The sequence below is a fragment of the Natator depressus genome, chromosome 4 (assembly GCF_965152275.1).
Source record: "Natator depressus isolate rNatDep1 chromosome 4, rNatDep2.hap1, whole genome shotgun sequence".
Lineage (NCBI taxonomy): Eukaryota > Metazoa > Chordata > Testudines > Cheloniidae > Natator > Natator depressus.
In genome coordinates this window covers 20,816,969-20,836,630 of record NC_134237.1, presented here as the reverse complement: position 1 = coordinate 20,836,630, position 19,662 = coordinate 20,816,969, and the positions used below count along the sequence as shown (strand labels likewise).

The window sequence follows — 19,662 nt, the reverse complement described above, 5'->3', positions numbered from 1 at the left end:
TGATGATGGGTTCTGCTCGATAACGATCCAAAGCAGAGAGGACCGATGCATATTCATTTACATCATATGAGTCAGATGCCACCAGCATTTTTTTCGGTGGTTTGTGTTCTGCAGTTTCCACATAGTGTTGCTCTTTTAAGACTTCTGAAAGCAGGCTCCACACCTTGTCCCTCTCAGATTTTGGAAGGCACTTCAGATTCTTAAACCGTGGGTCGAGTGCTGTAGCTATTTTTAGAAAACTCACTTTGGTATCTTCTTTGCATTTGTCAAATCTGCAGTGAAAGTGTTCTAAAATGAACATGTGCTGGATCATCATCCAAGACTGCTATAACATGAAATATATGGCAGAATGTGGGTAAAACAGAACAGGAGACATACAATTCTTCCCAAGGCGTTCAGTCACAAATTTAATTAACACATTAATTTTTTAATGAGCATTATCAGCATGGACGCATGTCCTCTGGAATGGTGGCCAAAGCATGAAGGGGCATACGAATGTTTAGCATATCTGGCATATAAATACCTTGCAACGCCGGTTACAAAAGTTCCATGAGAGCGCCTGTTCTCACTTTCAGGTGACATTGTAAATAAGAAGCAGGCAGCAGTATCTTCCCTAAATGTAAACAAACTTGTTTGTCTTAGCACTTGGCTGAACAAGAAGTAGGACTGAATGGACTTGTAGGCTCTAAAGTTTTACATTGTTTTGTTTTTGAGTGCAGTTATGTAACAACAACAACAAAAAATCTACATTTGTAAATTGCACTTTCATGATAAAGAGATTGCACTACAGTACTTGTATGAGGTGAACTGAAAAATACTATTTCTTTTGTTTATCATTTTTACAGTGCAAATATCTGTAATAAAAATAATAATATAAAGTGAGCACTGTTCACTTCATATTCTGTGCGGTAATAGAAATCAATATATTTGAAAATGTAGAAAAACATCCAAAAATATTTAATACATTTCAATTGGTAGTCTATTGTTTTTTTGTGTTAATCGCGTGAGTTAACTGTGATTAATTGGCAGCCCTAGTTATTACTGGTAAGCGGAGTTCCTCTATCAAGTATGTTTACCTCAAAAAGGAAGACAGACAGTTAAAGTGGTACCACAGGGGATAATTAAAACCCTTTAGTAAATCCTAAAAGTTAGAGATTCTGTCATTGATTTAAGCAGGGCGAGAAGCCCTCTGTTTTTGTTTGTTCTTTTTCAGAAACATGTGCAGGGAACATCATTACCACCTGGTATTTTATGAGAACATTGTTACCACCTGGTATTTTATGAGAATCCTGGCATCTGCTATGTGCGATCATGGCTACAAGATCTATTTGAAACTGCCGAAGTTATCGGGATCCAGCAGCGTTGGACTTACGTGAGGAGACCTGTTCTGAGTTATCGAGCTCCCTCAGTGGTAGAGGGGCCATGGTCTGAGCTATCATTGGCAGAAATCTGAGGACTTTTATCTTTCAAAATCATATTAGGAGAAAATAATTCATTTTATAGAATAGCTTACAATAGTGGATACTATTGGAAAAATGGATTCTTAGCTTGATTTAGGAGATAGAATTGCTACCCTATGTAGCAGAGGTAGTCAACAGGAGGACCGTGGGCCAAATCTGGACCACCAGAGGCTTTTGAATGGACCTCAAAATCTTTTTATTTACTTATTATCATTATTCTTGTTATGTTCTCTGGAGTCTGGATCTTGACTATATCTTGACCAAGAAATTTGGAACTTATAGAAACTCTTATACAATTGTAGGACTGGAGAGGACCTTAAAAGGTCTTCTAGTCCAGTCCTCTGCATTCATGGCAGGACTCGTATTATCTAGACCATTCCTGACAGGTGTTTGTCTAACCTGTTCTTAAAAATCTCGAATGATGGAGATGCAATAACCTCCCTAAGTAATTTACTCCAGTGCTTAACCACCCTGAGAGTTAGGAAGTTTTTCTTAATGTCCAACCTAAACCTCCACTGCTGCAATTTAAGCCATTGCTTTTTGTCCTATCCTCAAAGGTTAATAAGAACAATTCTTCTCCCTCCCTCCTCATCTTCCCTCATAGGTCATGTTTTCTAGACCTTTAATCATTTTTGTTGCTCTCCTCTGGACTTCCTCCAATTTGTCCACATCTTTCCTGAAATGTGGCACCCAGAACTAGACACAATACTCCAGTTGAGGCTGTATCAGCTCACAGTAGAGCAGAAGAATTTACTTCTTGTGTCTTGCTTACAACATTCCAGCTAATACACACACTCCTGTGACTTACCTTGACAAGAAATAATTGATCACCCCTGTCAGACAGCAATAGATGGTCTTTTTGTGCATGGCAAACCTTTTCTGCCAATTCAGTTGAATCTACTGTAACAACCGAAACCTGGTAGGATGGAGGTTGAAGTACCTGTGGAAGCATGTACTATGGGGAATGCTGGTTTAACTTTACATTTGTTAACGATATCAATTTTAGTTATTATTCTAACTTAAATGTAAGTCCACAGAAATGTGCTGAATCGCTTCTTTTAAGGCTTGTCCATTAGTAATCATGAGGTTAACACCACTTTTGCTCCCAAAATTACTCTTTTGCCAATTCCTAAATCATTACAGCAACAGCTGCCCGTTGAATCTGCAGGACCTATCCAACTGAAGGTTGGCCAACCCACCAGAATGCTTTAAAATGCTCAAGTTCAGGTAGTGATGCTGATGCACACAGTTGCTCTCACAGTTGCAATTCAAAGCATTACTGCAGTCTTGATGCTGGGAATGTGTTATTTGCTCTGCCATTACAAATCAATATGGAAATGGCATTAGCCAAACGGCAAAGGAAAAAGCGGTATGAGGATACTCACTAAAATGTGGGTACGGCCTGACACTAACTTGGTAAAATCCGACAGTGAGCCAAGAGGGATGGACTGTTATGGTACTGGAGACCCCCCATACAGGCCACACCCTGAGACGCTCTTGAGTCCCCGGGGTGAGGCATTTTTACCCTTTCTTGTTTTTAATGTTTATCTTTTTAGTAAGTATTCTACATTTTCTAGCAGTAGAGGGAGCGATGGTGGAGGCAGGTCTGGAGATGCTGTGTATGTGCTGTCACAGGGCACATGTGTAGCTTCGAGCAATAGCTCTCAACCTTTCCAGACTATGGTACCCCTTTCAGGAGTCTGATTTGTCTTGCAGACCCCCAAGTTTCACCTCACTTAAAAACTACTTGCTTACAAAATCATAAACACACAAAAGTGTCTCAGCACACTATTACTAACAAATTGCTCACTTTCTCATTTTTATCTCATAATTATACAATAAATCAATTGGAATATCAATATTGTACTTTATATTTCAGTGTACAGAGCAGTATAAACAAGTCATTGTATGAAATTTTAGTTTGTACTGACTTCGCTAGTGCTTTTTCTGTAGCCCGTTGTAAAACTTGGCAAATATCTAGATGAGTTGATGTACCCCCTGAAAGACCTCTGCGTACCTCTGGTTGAGAGCCACTGGCCTAGAGTACATTTGGGTGTGTTAAGAGCATCTCTGGGTGGTGTGTGGTGCAGTAGTGACAGACTCTAGACCGAGAAACAGATTTATCTGACTGCAGCTGGCATGCCTTGCCGGACCACCCAGCAGGAAGTGAGATCTTACTTACCTGATGTAGTTGTACTTAGGATCATATATTTAGATCCTGTTGTAGTTTTCAATAACTTGTTAAAACCAGCTGGTCTCTCTCAAACATGACTGAATTGCTCGGGGGGAAGGAGGGAAGGGCAGTTCGTAACACTACATATGAGTGTAGGTGCCTAGGCACCCAGGTTTGTAACTGTTGGCCTTTCCCTTTCTGCCTCCCCTGCCAGCCCCCCTGCTACAAAGAGACTTACCCACACCCTTTCAGACCTAGTGGGGGGAAAGCACCGGGGACTGCAGTTATTATTGTAAGCAAGACAAACACTGTCCCTGCCCTTTGGTAACAAAAATCAGAGAGGAACAGGGAACACAGCGAGGGAAATGCCCTTTGCAATCAGCAGGAGCCCCATAGGGATTGTGTATACATGTGTCACTCGCCCACTTCCATCTGGCTCCCCCAGGAAGCTGTCCCCTCTTCCAAGCGGAAACAATGACATCTCACAAAGGTTTGATCACTTGAAACTCACTCTCTGCCACCTGCATTTAGTTATTGCAAGAGGAGGATTTACCCTGAAACCTTTTCAAATACAGGGAGATATTCTTATCCTTCGGGCCCTGTTCTCTGCTGATGGTGTCCCCAGCCTCCTGCCCAGCAGGCCCTGCAGTCACTGGAGTGACATCAGCAGGGAATCTGGCCCTGTGATGTTGGATTTGTTAAAAGGAATCAGCTAAAATAAATTGACAACAACTATTTCCAGGCTTGCCTCCTCCCCGTGCCCTGGGCCAGCTGAGCAGTGGGCTGGTGGCTGCTTGCCAAGCAGAGCTACCACAAAGAGACTGGACTGGACATGAAAAAAATGCCACAAATATGCAACCTGGCCTCTGTCATGTGAAAATAAACAAGGGCAGTTATAAATAGCTGTTGTCCTGACCTTAAACAACAGACTCCCAGACTCTAGATCAAACCCACATCTTTCATATGCAGCTCCCCGATCATCCACTAAGCAAGCATCGCAAGCAAAGAAACACTTGCTCATTTGAATGTTGAATGCTGATGGACTGCCCCCCGTGTGAACCTCAGCACAGCTCTGGACACAGATATGTGCAGCCTTCAGAGCAGACGAGAGCACTGGTTCCTTCTGGATTTCTCACTGGCATCAACTCACCCTGAAGGGTTGCGGTACAGCTTTGCGGAGAATCAGAGGGCAAGGGAGGGAGGAGGAAGGAAGTGTGCTGGCAAAGGAGGCAGCAAGCACTGGCAAGAATGCAGAGCCTGGGGTGGTACCCACGTGGCATGTAAAGCCTGAGCTGACAGTGCTCTATGGGGACAAGGGCCCAAGCTCTGCTGAATTCAGCAGTTTTACTTTGCAGACTTCTGCATCTTCACTTCTACAGCAGAACAAACGACCAAAAAAGGGGAGAGGAAGAGGTTTCCCCTCTGTAACAAACCCCTCTGCCTATGGACAAACCAAATCGTCTGAGAGCCTCAGCTTGCGGAGTTCCAACAACTAGTTAAAGGATTAGTTGAGAAGCCCAGCAGCAACTGTTAGGACATGGAGTACCACGCACTATAGGGTGGGCTTTTCACAAGCATGCAGGAGTGGGCCAAACCTGGCCCCACTGACGTCAGCGGGAGAGTTACCATAGACTTCAATAGAAGCAAAGTGCGGCCAGTGTTGAGTGCTTTGGAAAATCCCACTCTGCTACCACAATGGGAGGGCCAGAAGGGAGCTGAAATAGAAACAACAAGCAGTGAATATGCAGCACCCTCTCCCTCCCCTCGACTTCTTTGCAGGGACCTCTCTGGTGGTCTCCGCTTTCCTTCTTGTTGATCCTTGGCTTCCTGAGTAGGCCATTTGCACAGGCCCTACAAGAGGCCTACTCAGGAAGCCAAGGATCAACAAGAAGGAAAGCGGAGACCACCAGAGAGGTCCCTGCAAAGAAGTCGAGGGGAGGGAGAGGGTGCTGCATATTCACTGCTTGTTGTTTCTATTTCAGCTCCCTTCTGGCCCTCCCACTGCACCCTTTGTTAAAAGCAAACTCCGTTTTTCGCCACCGTAAGAGAAAGAAAAGTGGCTGAGCTGGTTTCACATGGTAAATGCAACACAAACCATGATTCTCCTGTTACAGCGGCACCCAGGGTGCTGAACTGACACACAGGAGCCCCAACCAACTTGCAATCTAAAACCCACGCTGATTTCCCATGGGGAAGGGTTTTCACAGTGCTTTGAGGGAAGAGAGAGCCTTTTCACAGCTCACAATCCTGGTGTTTCATTTTCTTTCACAGAGCCAGCGACTCAGCATGCAACATTCCACAGCTCCCCCATGCCTGCAACAAGGCCTTTGCTCCAGCCTCAGGGAAGGAACATCTCTCCTCTATACACAGCCCAGGGCACTCAGACAGCTCCAGGAAGGGAGCAGGAGAGCAAGGGCTGCCGATTTGGATGCTGGCTAAGAACAGCAAGGGTAAGTGACTCAGGAAGGGAGTTCACAAGCAAGTCCTGGATGTTTAGTTAAAAGGAGGGGTGGCCACTGAGCCAAGCATCAGGCCTGGAAACTTAGAGGAGCTTGGCTACACACTCTTTTTGTACCAGTTTAACTATACTGGTTTAGAAGAGTTAAATCAGTGCTACCCCCCCGGGCACGGACCCAGTTATACCACTATGAAAGGGCCTACATCAGGATAATTGCTTCCACAATGGGCTTTGCACCAATGGTTTCTAAACTGATATAGATACAGAACAAGAACAAGAACAGCCCCTACTAGTACCCAGGGGGAGAGGTTTGGCTAGGACAGTAGCCAGGAGATGAGGTCAGGCCGGAGGGAGAGGCTTACTAATGTACACCAGTGGTGCAATGGGTAGAAGAGGAGCTGTGACGTGTGTGGAGGGGCTGCGTGTTGGGAAGGCAAGCTGTTCAGCCGGAAGAATCCATGCAAAGGCGGGGGGAAGAGATGGTGAAAGAAAAAACAGGCAGCCTCCACATGAGAACATCAGGGCCATCTACAGCCCAGAAGAGGGGAAGCTTCCAGAGCTACATTTATCAAACATTCACCAATCGTTCTGCCATGCAGATTTTCAAAATCATCTACACATTGATCCACCAAGGGAGACATGCAGCAATGTTTCCCCTTAATGATGACACCTGTATAAAAACCAAAAATATCCTTCTACTTGCCTCCTCCCTGCCACGCCGCCAACAGCTTAGAAACCAAAAACATGGGAGGTGGGGAAAGCTCCACGTTCTACAGGATTCGGTTCTATGGCCCAGTTTTCTAGCATCTCACCCCAGGGCTCTGGAGTAATGAATGCCACTGGAAAGCAGGCCTGTTAACCTCACCAGGTTTCTGTGGGACAAAGGGCCATCTGGGTGCTGGCGGAGGGACCAAGGAAAAGTTTGGAATGAAGAATGTGTGACGAGAAGAAAGGAGCAGGGAGGTGAAGTTTTGGTGACCTTGAGTGAAAATGCTAGCTAATCCCTAAAGGTGCCTTTGAGAATTTCACCCTCCACTGATTAGAATGGTACCAGCTATTGTTATTATTATTGTTACTATACTTGAAGGAAACTAAAGTTTGTCTCTTTTCTGTGCTCTCCATTGCCCCTGAGGGGTCAGCAGCAGCAGGGACCGAAGCTGGGACTGCTGGATCTAAAACCAAGAACCTCTACTACCTGAGCTAAAAAAGACCCAGGTCCGTTCGTTCAGATGGTTGCAGACTCAAATCTCTCTGTGGCCCAGACACTAGAGCAGGAGTGGCCAACCTGTGGCTCCAGAGCCGCATGGACAGCTCTTCAGAAGTTACTATGCGGCTCCTTGTCTAGGCACCGACTCCAGGGCTGGAGCTACAGGCACCAACTTTCCAGTGTGCCGGGGGTTGCTCACTGCTCAACCCTTGGCTCAGCAAGGTCTTGGGAAGGTGTGATACAGATACACAGACTTTGGGTCCTGGTCCAGCCTATGCCCATTCAGGAAGATGCTGAGCAGTTTATTGACCTTGGTGTGGCCTATGTGGAAGGAGCTGGAAACTGTCCTTTTGGTACAAGGTTTAAGTCTTCATCTTTTACAACACCAGGCCATCTCTTTCATGTCAGCATTCAGAACTTCTCCTCGGTGACTGAAAAATCCCGGTCCCGTACTGCCAAACGGCTATCATCTGCATCGATAAAATGCCTGGCAGAGGCATTGGGTAGGTAAGTTGGGAAAAGGTTGAAAAGTGTTAGTGCTAGAACTGAGCCCTGAGGTAAACCATTATTTTGGGACCTCCAGGAGCTGGTCTTTTGTCCAAGCAGACAGACCTTGGAACAGGTAGCCTCTCTGCAACAATTCCACAGCTGTGACAACCCACTTTGGTAGGACCAATGACAGTCAGTAGAGTAGACCTGTGTGACAAATTTTGCCAGCATTTGATGACAATTATGCAGTTTGATCTGAAACCTGCTTAAATCTACACTTTGGATACTATCAGTGGAGGAGGCAATTCTTTGAAGAATAAGCCTTTCAAGTAATTTGTACACACAGCTTAGCAAAGCGATGGGCTGGTAACATGTTGCAGCTGGTGGTCAGGTTTTGACAGGGCTATTCCTTTTGCTCTGCCCCAAATCTTCAGTATTTTATTCTCCTTGATGGCTCTAGACAGAAAGATGGCTAGCCATTTTCTGCTAGTTTTTACCAGGTTCTTCAGGAATTTGTGGGAGAGGTTACCAAGCCCGTAGACGTTATCTGTTTTCAATTTAAATTTAATCTGAGGTGAAAGGCTAGAGGTCTTCTTTGTTTTTTGGTATGCACCGTTTGTACTGTCGCTATTTCTTCTTCACCTCTCCTTCAAACATTTTGTCCTTGTCCATGTTTGTAACATTTATCAGGAGGGTGGAAATACTCTTCGTAGAGACTGAGTAACAGTGCTCTGCTGAAGGCTTCTCAGAAGCACCACACTTTTCTGATGAGGGTCCAGGATCTCAATATGTTTGGTTCCTCAGTAGCCTGCTCCCATCTTGCTCTTCCAGAAGCTCTAAAGTTCAAGTTGTCCAAGAGATGTGTGGCGATGCCTGGGCACCACACTCTACATACTGCTTGAGAAGGAGTTCTACACACTCCGCAGGTCGGCAGGGAACGTAGGTCTCATAGCAACCTTTTGGAATTGACTCCATGGCAGCTTCATATATGGCTTTTATGAACCACATGTAAGTGTCCTCAATGGAGATGTGTGGGATACAAGTGATGTAGCAGTCAGTGAACTGGGTAAAGCTGGGCCAGTTTGCCTTCTAATAATTCCAGTGAGGGCTTTTATTGGTACTCCCAATAGGTACAATTACTCCACCTTTGATAAGGATCAAACTATGTTGACTGTGTGGAAAGTTTTTCAGTACACTGCTTACAGCCTGAAATGAATGACTACGTGTACTGATGATCTAGGTGACGCCAGGGAAGTAGTCTTGTTTCCATCTGGCAGAATGAAAAGTATCCTGCTGCTCTGGATCATGGATGAGGTGAAGGTCATGGAGTGAGACTCAGTCAAAAATGTCAACTCCATTTTGATCAGACCATCCGTATCCCTAGGGGATACAGTGGCTAGTAAAGTTTCCAGCATAGATGGTATGGTGTGGGACCCTAAGAAGAATGTTTGGAGTAGGCCAGGTGACTTGTACACATTTGCCACTCTGAAATGACCAACTCTCACAGCATCATAGAGGTCTGAATTAACTGGGAGTGGTTCCGTGCCAGCAAGATTGGCTCTAACATAGGCAGCACAGCCATGTTTACTATGCAGAGAGTCACTCAAAAGGTCATAACCTTTGACGTTAAGGCAGCTGGCAGAAAGACAGATGATGTGTCTCCTGGAGGCAGATTACAACTGGGTTACGTTTCGGCCTTAGGGACTAGAGAATGGAACGTTTAGCTGAAGGATTTTCAGGAATGGGCCAATATTCAAAGTTCCTTGATCATGGGTAAGGTCGCTGAGTTCACTTGAAAGTCCACGCTGACCAGGACTGAAAGCTTTGGAAAGCTATTTGCAGCTTTGGCTTCCCCTGCCGAAGCAGGGTACTTACGCGGTATACAGCGGGAACATAGCTGCATTATACTTCCCACTAGAGAGAAATTACTCCTTTTTGTATTTTCCATGCCTTCCTTGGGAATGTGTCAAGGGAGGTGTGAGCTGTGTGCCTTTTTTTTTTTTTCTTTTCCTTTTTAAGAGCTCCAGCTGTCAGCCCTGGACGGCTGGGGCTTGTGCAGAAGGGCCGTGCACGCCTAGGAGGTGGGGGGGATGCGATAAGGGGGAGCAGCACAGTCAGAGCCCCGCTGACTGGGCTCGGGCTCCCCTTTTCCCCCACCCACCCCAATCCCTCACTGGGAGCCCAGGCTTGGGCTCTCCTTTCCCCTCCCCTGCCCAATCCCTCACCAGGAGGCGGCGCCGTGGCTCCAGCTGGCAGCTCCGGAGTGGCAGCAGCAGAGAAGTAAGGGTGGCAATGGCATGCAAAATAGGCTGTGAAAAGTGATATTGACAAATACCCCTTTTCAAATTGCCACCCTTACTTCTGAGCTGCTGCAGGCACGGTGCTGCCTTCAGAGCTGGGTGGCGATATACGTACTAGGGGTGGGGGAGGGCAGGAGCGTAAGTGACTTAAGACACAAGGAAGTGGGGGCACAACCAAATAAGTTTGAGAACCATTGGACTACAGGGATTTTTAGTGCCAAACTTAACATGGGAGTGAAAAGGAACAGGAGGAGAAAGGCAAAAACTATTCTGGCTAGTAGTTATTATTTAGACACCAATTTTTCCACTTTGATTGTGCAGCAAGCATCAGTGCAGCTACTCTAGATTTCACCCATACAGCTGAGGTTCGAATCTGGTTCTACAATTTCAAGACGTGGCTAATACCACTGCAAGATACTTACAAAGAAATTTCTTCTTCTTTTCCAAGGGAAATTCATGAAAGGTTTCCCAGAACATTCTCACTGTCGGGTGTGTAGCGGAGTAGTCCCCCTTGTAGATGGCACACTGTTAAAAGAGGCACAAACTTTTTGCTTATGAGAGAAAGTGTTGGTCCTCAACTAACCTCCACTTCCTTAGAATCCTAAGCAGGAGGAATTCAATTAATAAAAAGCACAGTTTAAAAATCTAAGAATAACTGCTGATATACGAATAATACCATTCGTGATCATTTACTGTCCACAACAGCGGTTTTCAAACTTTTTTTCTGGAGACCCAGTTGAAGAAAATTGTTGATGCTCACGACCCAACCAAGCTGCGGATGAGGGGTTTGGGGTGTGGGAGGGAATCAGGGCTGGGGCAGAGGGTTGGGGTGCGGGGGTGAGGGCTGCAGGGTGGGGCCAGGAATGAGGGGTTCAGGGTGTGGGGGGGGACTTTGGGCTGGGGCAGGGGTTGGGGTGCAGGCTCTGGGGTGGGGCCGGGGATGAGGGGTTTGGGGGGTAGGAGGGGGTTCTGGGTTTGAGGGGGGCTCAGGGCTGGGGCAGGGTGTTGCGGTACAGGAGGAGGTCAGGGCTCTGGGCTGGGGCCAGGGATGAGTAGTTTGGGGTATAGGAAGGGGCTCCGGGTTTAGGGGGGCTCAGGGCGGGGGATTGGGGCACGGGCTTACCTCAGGTGGCTCCCAGTCAGCGGCACAGCACAGGTGCTAAGGCAGGCTTCCTGCCTATCCTGGCACCGCGGAAGCGGGCAGCAGCAGGTCCAGCTCCTAGGCGGAGGCATGCAAGCAGCAAAGCGTGGCTCTCGCCCGCAGGCACACCCCCCGCTCCAGCTCCGATTGGCCGGTTCCCAGCCAATGGGAGTGCAGAGCCAGTGCTCAGTGCAGGGGCAGTGTGCAGAGCCCTGTGGCCCCCCTGCCTAGGAGCCGGACCTGCTGCTGGCTGCTTCCGGGGTGCAGCGCAGTGTCAGAACAGGTAGGGACTATCCTGCCTTAGCCAGGCAGCACCGCTGATAGGACTCTTAACGGCCTGGTCGGCAGTGTGACCAGAGCTGCCACAACCCAGTGCCTTACATTCCGTGACCCAGTACTGGGTCGCGACCTGCAGTTTGAAAACCACTGGTCTACAGTACAAGCCCAGTACTACTTATAAGGTGTGGAACAGGGAAAGAAACTAGATTATTTGTATATTTTGTATTATTTGTATTATTGCTTGTATTTAGAGGGTACAATTCACCCTCATGCAGAGGGGCAGCACAAGCCCTGTGTACTACATGAGTTCCACTCGAACTCTTGGCCTTCCGCTGCCTTCTCTGCCCCATTGTGAATTTCCCCCTGAGAGAGGGACCAGCTATTCTGTGTTCATATCCTCCGTTGAATCCAGACTTCACTCCTAAACAAAGATAGTGCAAATCCTTCTCTTCCTGCCTTCCTCTGTTGGTGGCAGGAAAGCTGATGGGCGATAATGACTTTCAAGGGAATCAGGAGAAGGTGCTCTAGTGAGGAGACAAGAGAAAGTTCCCATAAGAGGCTTAGGGCTCTATCCCATCCGAACCCTTTGCAGTGGGCACCCAGTGTCCAGATCATGGATATACTTAATACTACCCACATGATAGCTACCTTCTAGGTACTAATGTGGCCCCTATTACCATCATATCTGAGCACCTCATAATCTTCAGTGGGTTTCTCCTCTCAACACCGATTGCGAGGCAGGGCAGTGCTATTACCCTCATTTTATAGATGAGAAACTAAGACAGGGAGAGACTATATGACAAGCCCAAAGTTGCACATGAAGTCTGTGTCAGATTGAGGAACCAATCTCCTGAGTCCCAAACTAGCGCCCTAACCACTGGACCATCCTTCCTGGTTTCTGTGGCCAAGAAGACAAACAGAAAAGATGTCCATGTCAGCTTACCTCTTCCATTTCCTCCCAGTTGTAGTTGCTGTTTCCTACTATCATGGCCCTCAGCTCTGAGGGCTGGAAGAGTTCCAGGACCTTCCCACCGCACACCTTCAGGAAGCCGGTGGAGAAAGCGATATACCACTCATGGACGGAGAGATTGAAGATGTAATTCAAGTAGGCCTCAACAAATTCCTGCCTGGTGTATTGAGAGAAGGGGAGGGGAGAGAGAAAATATTGTTATTCACATTGCTGTGTTTTATTAAAAAACTGTCAGGAACTGACCGTTCACCCAGTGGGCTGGAAGCTATAGAGGCACACACGCTCAGTCAGGTCTAAAAAGGGGACTTCTGTGTATTATGAATAAACTGGACACGCTGTTCAGGAGGCTGGAGTGAAATGCTTCCAGTCCACCCCATGTCTCAAGGCTCCCCGGGTGTAAAGAGTCAGAGAGCAAGTGGCATCGTAGGCCTGTTTGACCCACTGGCAGTGGAGAGCTCCTCAGATAGCACATGCTGTGCATTATTAAGACAGACCCACTCATGGGCAGAGCATCCAGATGCCCAGAGCATCGAGGGCTAGGCGTCAGCTGAGCCTTTGGGAGCTGCTGAGGCAGGGAGTCCTTCTCTTTGCTGTGCACATTTCAGTCCACATTACAGCTGATGTTCCACTAAAGCGGAAGTCAGCATTAGGTCTCCATAGGACACATCAGCCCCTCAGCACAGCTCTCCCAGCCCTATGTTTAAGAAGTGCACGAAATAACTTACTGCTCCTTTCAGCCATCCAGTAAAGTGACTAGGGAACTGGGGCAGGAGGGGGGAAGTCACTCAGCACAGCATTTCCTACTTTCTCTACACTGACCTGCTGCTTCCTGATGCCCTGAGTTGATGCTCTCTTCAGGACTGGGAGTCAAACCAAAGGGACAGAGACTATGGCCAAGATTTTCAAAAAGAAGAGCCTAAGAAGTCTATATTTAGGCACCTGTTGGACAGAGCTCACTGGCAACTGCTGGGTGCTCAGCACTTCAGAAGAGCCTAAACTGGAGGTCCTATTTTAGAAAGCCTTGGTCTAAACCTACAACAACTTCCATCTCTTTTCCATTAACACACAGCATGTGTGTGCTGAGGACTGTGAAGAAAAAAGATACAAGGAAATTCTAGAGTCAGATACATCCCAGTAACAGCTAACCTAAGTAACAGACAGAAAGCAGCGAAAGGCAAAGGACCTGATTCTTAGTTACACTAAGATCTCATTACACCACTCTGGCAGTGTAAAGGAGCTCGGAAAGAGCTAGAAATTACTCCCTGAGAATATCCTTGGCACAAGGGCCTCCATGGTCAATGCAGAACTGGTGTCAGAGCTGTATGCCAGCCCTGCTTGCACCCCTAACGTAGGGGGTATGCTGAGGGCGGGCTGGAGGAAGAAGTAGGAGAGCTGAGGGCAGGAGGGTGTTGTGAATCAAGAGCCCCATGCTACAGCTATTTCTGGCTTTTTAAGAATTGATAGGGGGCCCTGGGAAGCAGAGTTGAAGCCCTGACGTGGCTCTAATTTATACAGAGGGCCAGGCAGGGTGAAAGAAGTGACTCAGTTGAAGTGTTTATTCCTACAAATGCATGTGAGATTTTCTTCATTTAAAAGATGCTAATATGGTTAAGTGAACTCATGCAATATTGGAGATTCCCAGTAGAGGGTGCCATGGTTTCCACATAAGGATTAAGTCATCTAGAAAAGATTCGAACTAGGGTCTGTGGCCCGTCAGGGTAATCCACTGGTGGGCTGCGAGACATTTTGTTTACATTGACAGTCCGCAGACACGGCCCCCCGCAGCTCCCAGTGGCCGTGGTTTGCCGTTCCCGGCCAACGGGAGCCGTGGGAAGCAGCGGCCAGCAGGTCCCTGCGGCCCATGCCGCTTCCCGCAGCTCCAATTGGCTGGGAATGGCGAACCGCAGCCATTGGGAGCTGTGGGGGGCCGTGCCTGAAGACGGTCAACGTAAACAAAATGTCCTGCGGTCCACCAGAGGATTACCCTGACGGGCCACGTGCCAAAGGTTGCCAACCCCTGGATTAGAATAAAATATTAGGGTATTTCTACACAGTTTTTGCTCCAGCTTACTAAATTGGTAAACAACCCAATGGAGTCATCCTCTTCTTTCATATGGCATTTGAAAAGCAATTAGCTGGGATTATAATTGAATCTTGAGATTCAAAAGCCACTCTAATGCTTCTGGGGTAGCTGGGTGGGTCACAATTTGTTGTGTGGGTGGGATAGTTGTCTGTGGTGGGTCACAATTTGTTGATTCTTTGATTTTCCATTTGTGGAGGAGATAGCCACACCTTCCATGCACTGTCCGAACGTGGCTGAGTGCAGAATGCTGCCGATGGAGTTATTAAGTGGTACAGCCCTACTGTGGATGCATTTATACTGGGGTAAATGTGCATATAAGAGTATAGCCTGTTATAAACACCTTGATAGGGTATAACTGGGTCCACACAACAAAGGGGTTGTACCAATTTGAGTAAAATGGTTTTCTTAGCATTCAGTTGGTGCAAAAAACTATGCAGACCAGCCCTGAGAGAGCTTGGCAAGAAGTAGCAGGCTTCTCCCGGATTACAAGAACTACACACTGTTTTGCTTTGAGGGTGGTCCAGAACAATACTGGAATAAAACACAATATCCTGTAGCCTTTGGCACCAAAAGCCAGAATCTTGCGCCAGGCATCATTATGACTCCTCCACCTCTTGCTAAGGACACATTTATTCTCCACCCTCCTCCCTCTCCTCACTACACTTTTACCAGAATAGTACACAAATGCCTACTTTCAGAAGAACGTTATTCACGCAAAGTCCCAGCAATAATTCCCTTTAAAGCTGTTTTCAGTACGCCCTACAGTAACATGGCAAACTCAGAGACCTCCTAAAGCTTGTCTGTGGGCTGCTCTTTGGGATGTGGGTGGACTTGACTTCCCCAAATTCTTCCAGCAGTTGTTTCTGCGTGACATTTGGTAACAGTTCACACTATTGTTCGCTTGCTAAGCGAGTCAGGAAATGGAGCAGAGTCCAATAGCTGGGTCTCTATCTGAAGAGGACACAATCAAAAAACAAAACGGTGACCTCCCGAAGAGTGGGAGAAAGAGATTCTTATATATGCTCTTGGGTAGCATGCACAAGGGAAATGTGAGAAAATAAAGAAAGGAAACAACAAACAGAGACATGAAAGCCTGAAATAAGGAAGCAGGGGGAGGGAAAATTGGTTATCCAGTGTGCATCTTTTATTGTTGTTTTCTTGACAGTTGTCAGAGCCCTTGGGGAAATTCCCACTGATAATGTCAAGACACTAAACACTGATCTGTTGCCCAACATCCCTTTTCTGCCCTTGTGGCTTCAACAGAAGTTTTTTACTTGAACATTGGCTGGAACATGGTCATTTTGATGTAAAATCCTACGTGGCAACTCTGAGAAGGGATCACTGCAGATGCTTCACAGTTCCCCTTTCTTTGGTATTATCCACATATCCAGTATATCAGTGTCCAGGTAAGCAGTTCCGAAGTATGAAATACCTAAGGGTGTGCATTCAGCAGGTTATTGGGGTAAGGAAGTGCAGCAGATCTATCTCACTGCCTCCAAAGCAGAGAGGAATGGAGGGGAAAATCATCAAGCAATGAAACCCTGAGAGTCACTAGTTAACCAGATCCTGTTTCATCTGCACTCCGAGGGGGCATGTTGGTGTGGTATGTGGAACAATAATGGGCAAGAAGTGTTATTTACCCTGGGAAGGTGGAAACAAGTGGATCTAAATTAATTTTCAACAATGAGGGAAAAGTCCAAGGGGCAAATTAATCAGTAGTGCTGACAGGTGACTATGGGTGGCCAGCTAGGCTTTGTCTAGACTAGACTTTAGACGCTAGCTCAGGTTTGCTAGCACAATCTATACCTTCAGAATTCTAGTCAAGAGAAAACAGTTCTACTTCAGCATTTGCTAAACTGATTGAGCTAAAGTCTAGTCCAGGCTCCACCTTCTCCAGAGTTTTTCAGCCTCCAGGTCATTAACACATTTGCAAAGACTAAATTGAACACTCCCCAAATGTTTGTTCCAGGCTACAGCCATTTCTGCTTTACCCTAGACCAAGCTAACATACACACTTCTTTCTCTAAGACAGACGTGTCCTAAGATTTTGTCTTCACTGCAGAAAGGTGCGTAATTTACATCCCAGTGGAGACAAGGCATGGATTTTTTATATTTTTTTTACTTCAGTGTAGTGGACCTAGGTCTCCACTAGGATTTCACAGTGGCAAAGTCATCTTGAGATAAAAAACACACTTTTGCTATAGCGATGACATACCCTAAGACGTTTGTTATAGCGTTTACTAAAAAGTCAGCCTACAGACAACTCTTTCATTACAACCAGTCTTGGGGCTACCGATTCTGCTTCCCAACTCTTTGAGAAACAATCAGAACCCTTTTTTAGATAATCAGATTAGAAGAAAAGGACTTTGTCAAGTTTGCCAACTTCTTGAAGATTCCCAGTGCCAATCCCAAGACATGCTAACGAGCAGTCACTGAATCACACTGTTTCACTATCCCAAAAAGAATTATGTGCCGTTTCCAGTAAAAACAGTCTTTGTAAAAATCCAGTTACAGGATTAAGAGAAGAAAACCGTTTAATAGCTGAAAAAAAGAAAAAAGGTAGGTGTGTTGGTTCTAATCCAAAGAGCTGGTTCAAGTTGAAAGGAGTTAATTACCATTTGTCTTACAGTAGCACCTACAGCCTCTGATCAAGGCCCCACTGTATCAGACATGCATAAAAACAGATAGTTCCTGCTTCAAACAATTAACAGTCTAAGTCTGCTGGACTTAACCTTATTCAGTAAATTTACTGTCATGTCCAGTATTTGTCCTGCAAAATCTCAAATTAGTCTTCAAGGGTGAAAATCACCATTTGTGGAGTGACCATTCAGTGCTCTATACACTACATAAGCAGCTCATCATCATTATCTAGCTCCAAAACCACAACCAAGACCCGGTGTTATTGCTTATCTCAAACGGTACCTCAGGGGTGCAAGCTGTTGACAGAGGGCACTGCCTTAGGCAGTGTTCACGTGTTTGTCTAAGCTCTCCGCATTCACATTTGGGGTCCTTCCTCAGCTTCCACTTAGTCATATTGTTACCAGTCTTTGCCACCCCAGCTCTCACTCAGTTTAGAGCATACCAACGTTCTCCTTCTAGGTCAGTGCGTGAGGGCAGTTGTTCTGAAGGAGACAGGTTCTCCAGGATCAGGAGCCTCTCTCACCATTTTGTTATTCTGTAGCCTTCCCCTGTTGTATTTTGTGGTGAGGAATTTCAGAGGCACAGCTCTTTCTGGATGTCAGCCTCTTGGGTGGTAGAATGCATCCATACAATGAGTGTCTTGGATCATGCATCTGGTTTTGTCTTTCTGGCCTTCCTACTTAAAGCATCGAGCTCACTGATGGTGGTGCAATCACCGCAAGGCAGTGCAGAAGTCAGTTTCAAAGTCCCTGTGATGGTCCCACAGGACTGACTGAGGTCAGTATCAATTTTGTGTGCATGGCTCACGTGTGACCATAATGATGCACAGAACTGCTCAAATGAGTAACACAAGGCAACACTGGTTGCTCTGAGTGTTTTGGGACCAACTCCCTATTTTGTATTCGCAATTTTTTTGAAGTACACAGTTCCTGGAGTTCGCTTTCCTTTTTCAACGTCTTAATGTGCTCTTTGTATGTCAACATTCAGTCTAATGTGACCCCCAAGGTACAATGGATATTTATAATGCTCAAAGATTGTATCATCCCCCAATACCTGGAGTTTTCTCTTGGCCTGATGGTGTTTCAATAGTATTCTTGACCTATGCACAGGGAGCCAGTTAAAATGTGCTTGATATCCTCAAATCTTTCCGACTGGGTGGCGATGCAAAGATCATCTGCATAAATAAATCTTTACATATTGGGGAATTCTGGTTGGTAACTTGTGTAGACATTAAACAGCAAGGGTGTTAGAACTGAACTTTGGGGCAACCCATTCTGTTGAGTTCGCCATTTACTTTTCTAATCATCCATCTCAACAAAGAAACATTGATTCTTGAGCAGAGAGGAGATGACCTGGACCATCTTAATATTGCTCTAAATTCTTGCCCGTTTCAGAAGAAGTGAACAATGGTTCACAGTGTCATAAGCAACGGACAGACCTATAAAACACTACCCCTGTAATTTTGCAGGTTTCAAAGCCATTTTCAATTTATTGAAATTATTCAAGGTTTACAACTTGGCCACAGCATAAACATCCTGGGCGGAAATCAGCTTGGTCATCAAATCAGTTGCCCTTCAACTAAACTATTCTACTTATATTCATCGGCTTATGTAACTTGTAGGTTGATCAGAATAAGGATACTGGTAATGCAATAAGGATACAGTAATCTTTGCATCGTTAAGGTCTTTACGTGGTTTGAGTAGTGCAACCACTTTGACCTCTCTCCACAGCCTGGGTATCTGCACTGTCTCCATACAAGAGAGTTAAAGAAATCAGGTAGATACTTCTGTGCTCTTGTGCCCTAGGTGTAGTAATAGTTCATTAGATACACCATCACATCCAGCTGCCTTTCCACATTTCAGAATTTTCATAGCTATTGTGAGCTCCGCAGTATTGAGCTGCTTCACTGTGGACTTTGCTGTCTCTGAGGAGTGAGTGAGCCTCCCACTTGAATTGTTTTGTTTCACACTGTGCTTTGTGGGCTGGGTTCCCATTTAGGATGAGTTAGTGCGCACCTTGGTTGGGACAGACTGTGGCAGTGCGCTTTGGTTGTTGTCCATCCGGGTTCAGCTTGCGAAGGGTGGCTCATGCTTTTTTGCTATTGTGCCACAGGTTTCTTGTTTCAACCATCTACCTCCAGCATTGCACCCGTCCTTTCTCATCTCTCTCACAAGCATTTCCCCAAGCCCAGTGGTTTCTTCATCGAGTCAACAATTCTGAATAACTTTTATATTGTTGGTGGATTTGTTCTGAAAGACCACACATATAACGTCCAATGTCTTGGGATGTTCTTTGGGCAATCTTCCACAACAGCAAGACAAATTCTCCAGAGTTCTCGTGTGTCACAGTACTTATACAGATGAATTCATCCAATTCAGAGGTAAAGTCTCCCCAGTCAGCCTTTGTGAGGTTGAATCTTGGCAGGTACTTTGTTTTCCTGGGTTGTACTGCAGCCTCTATTG

General features: G+C 46.1%; 1 protein-coding gene across 4 annotated transcripts in view; it reads right to left on the bottom strand.

Annotated features, from left to right (window-relative positions):
• Positions 1-19,662, bottom strand: part of HERC3 (HECT and RLD domain containing E3 ubiquitin protein ligase 3) — a 120,120-nt gene that overhangs the window by 10,387 nt on the left and 90,071 nt on the right. For all 4 annotated transcript variants that reach the window (XM_074950575.1, XM_074950578.1, XM_074950576.1 and 1 more), the window contains 2 exons: positions 12,451-12,634; positions 10,510-10,612 (listed from right to left, as the gene is read on the bottom strand). In XM_074950575.1, coding sequence (XP_074806676.1) covers positions 10,510-10,612; positions 12,451-12,634 — 287 coding nt within the window. The remainder of the gene's footprint in view (positions 1-10,509; positions 10,613-12,450; positions 12,635-19,662) is intronic.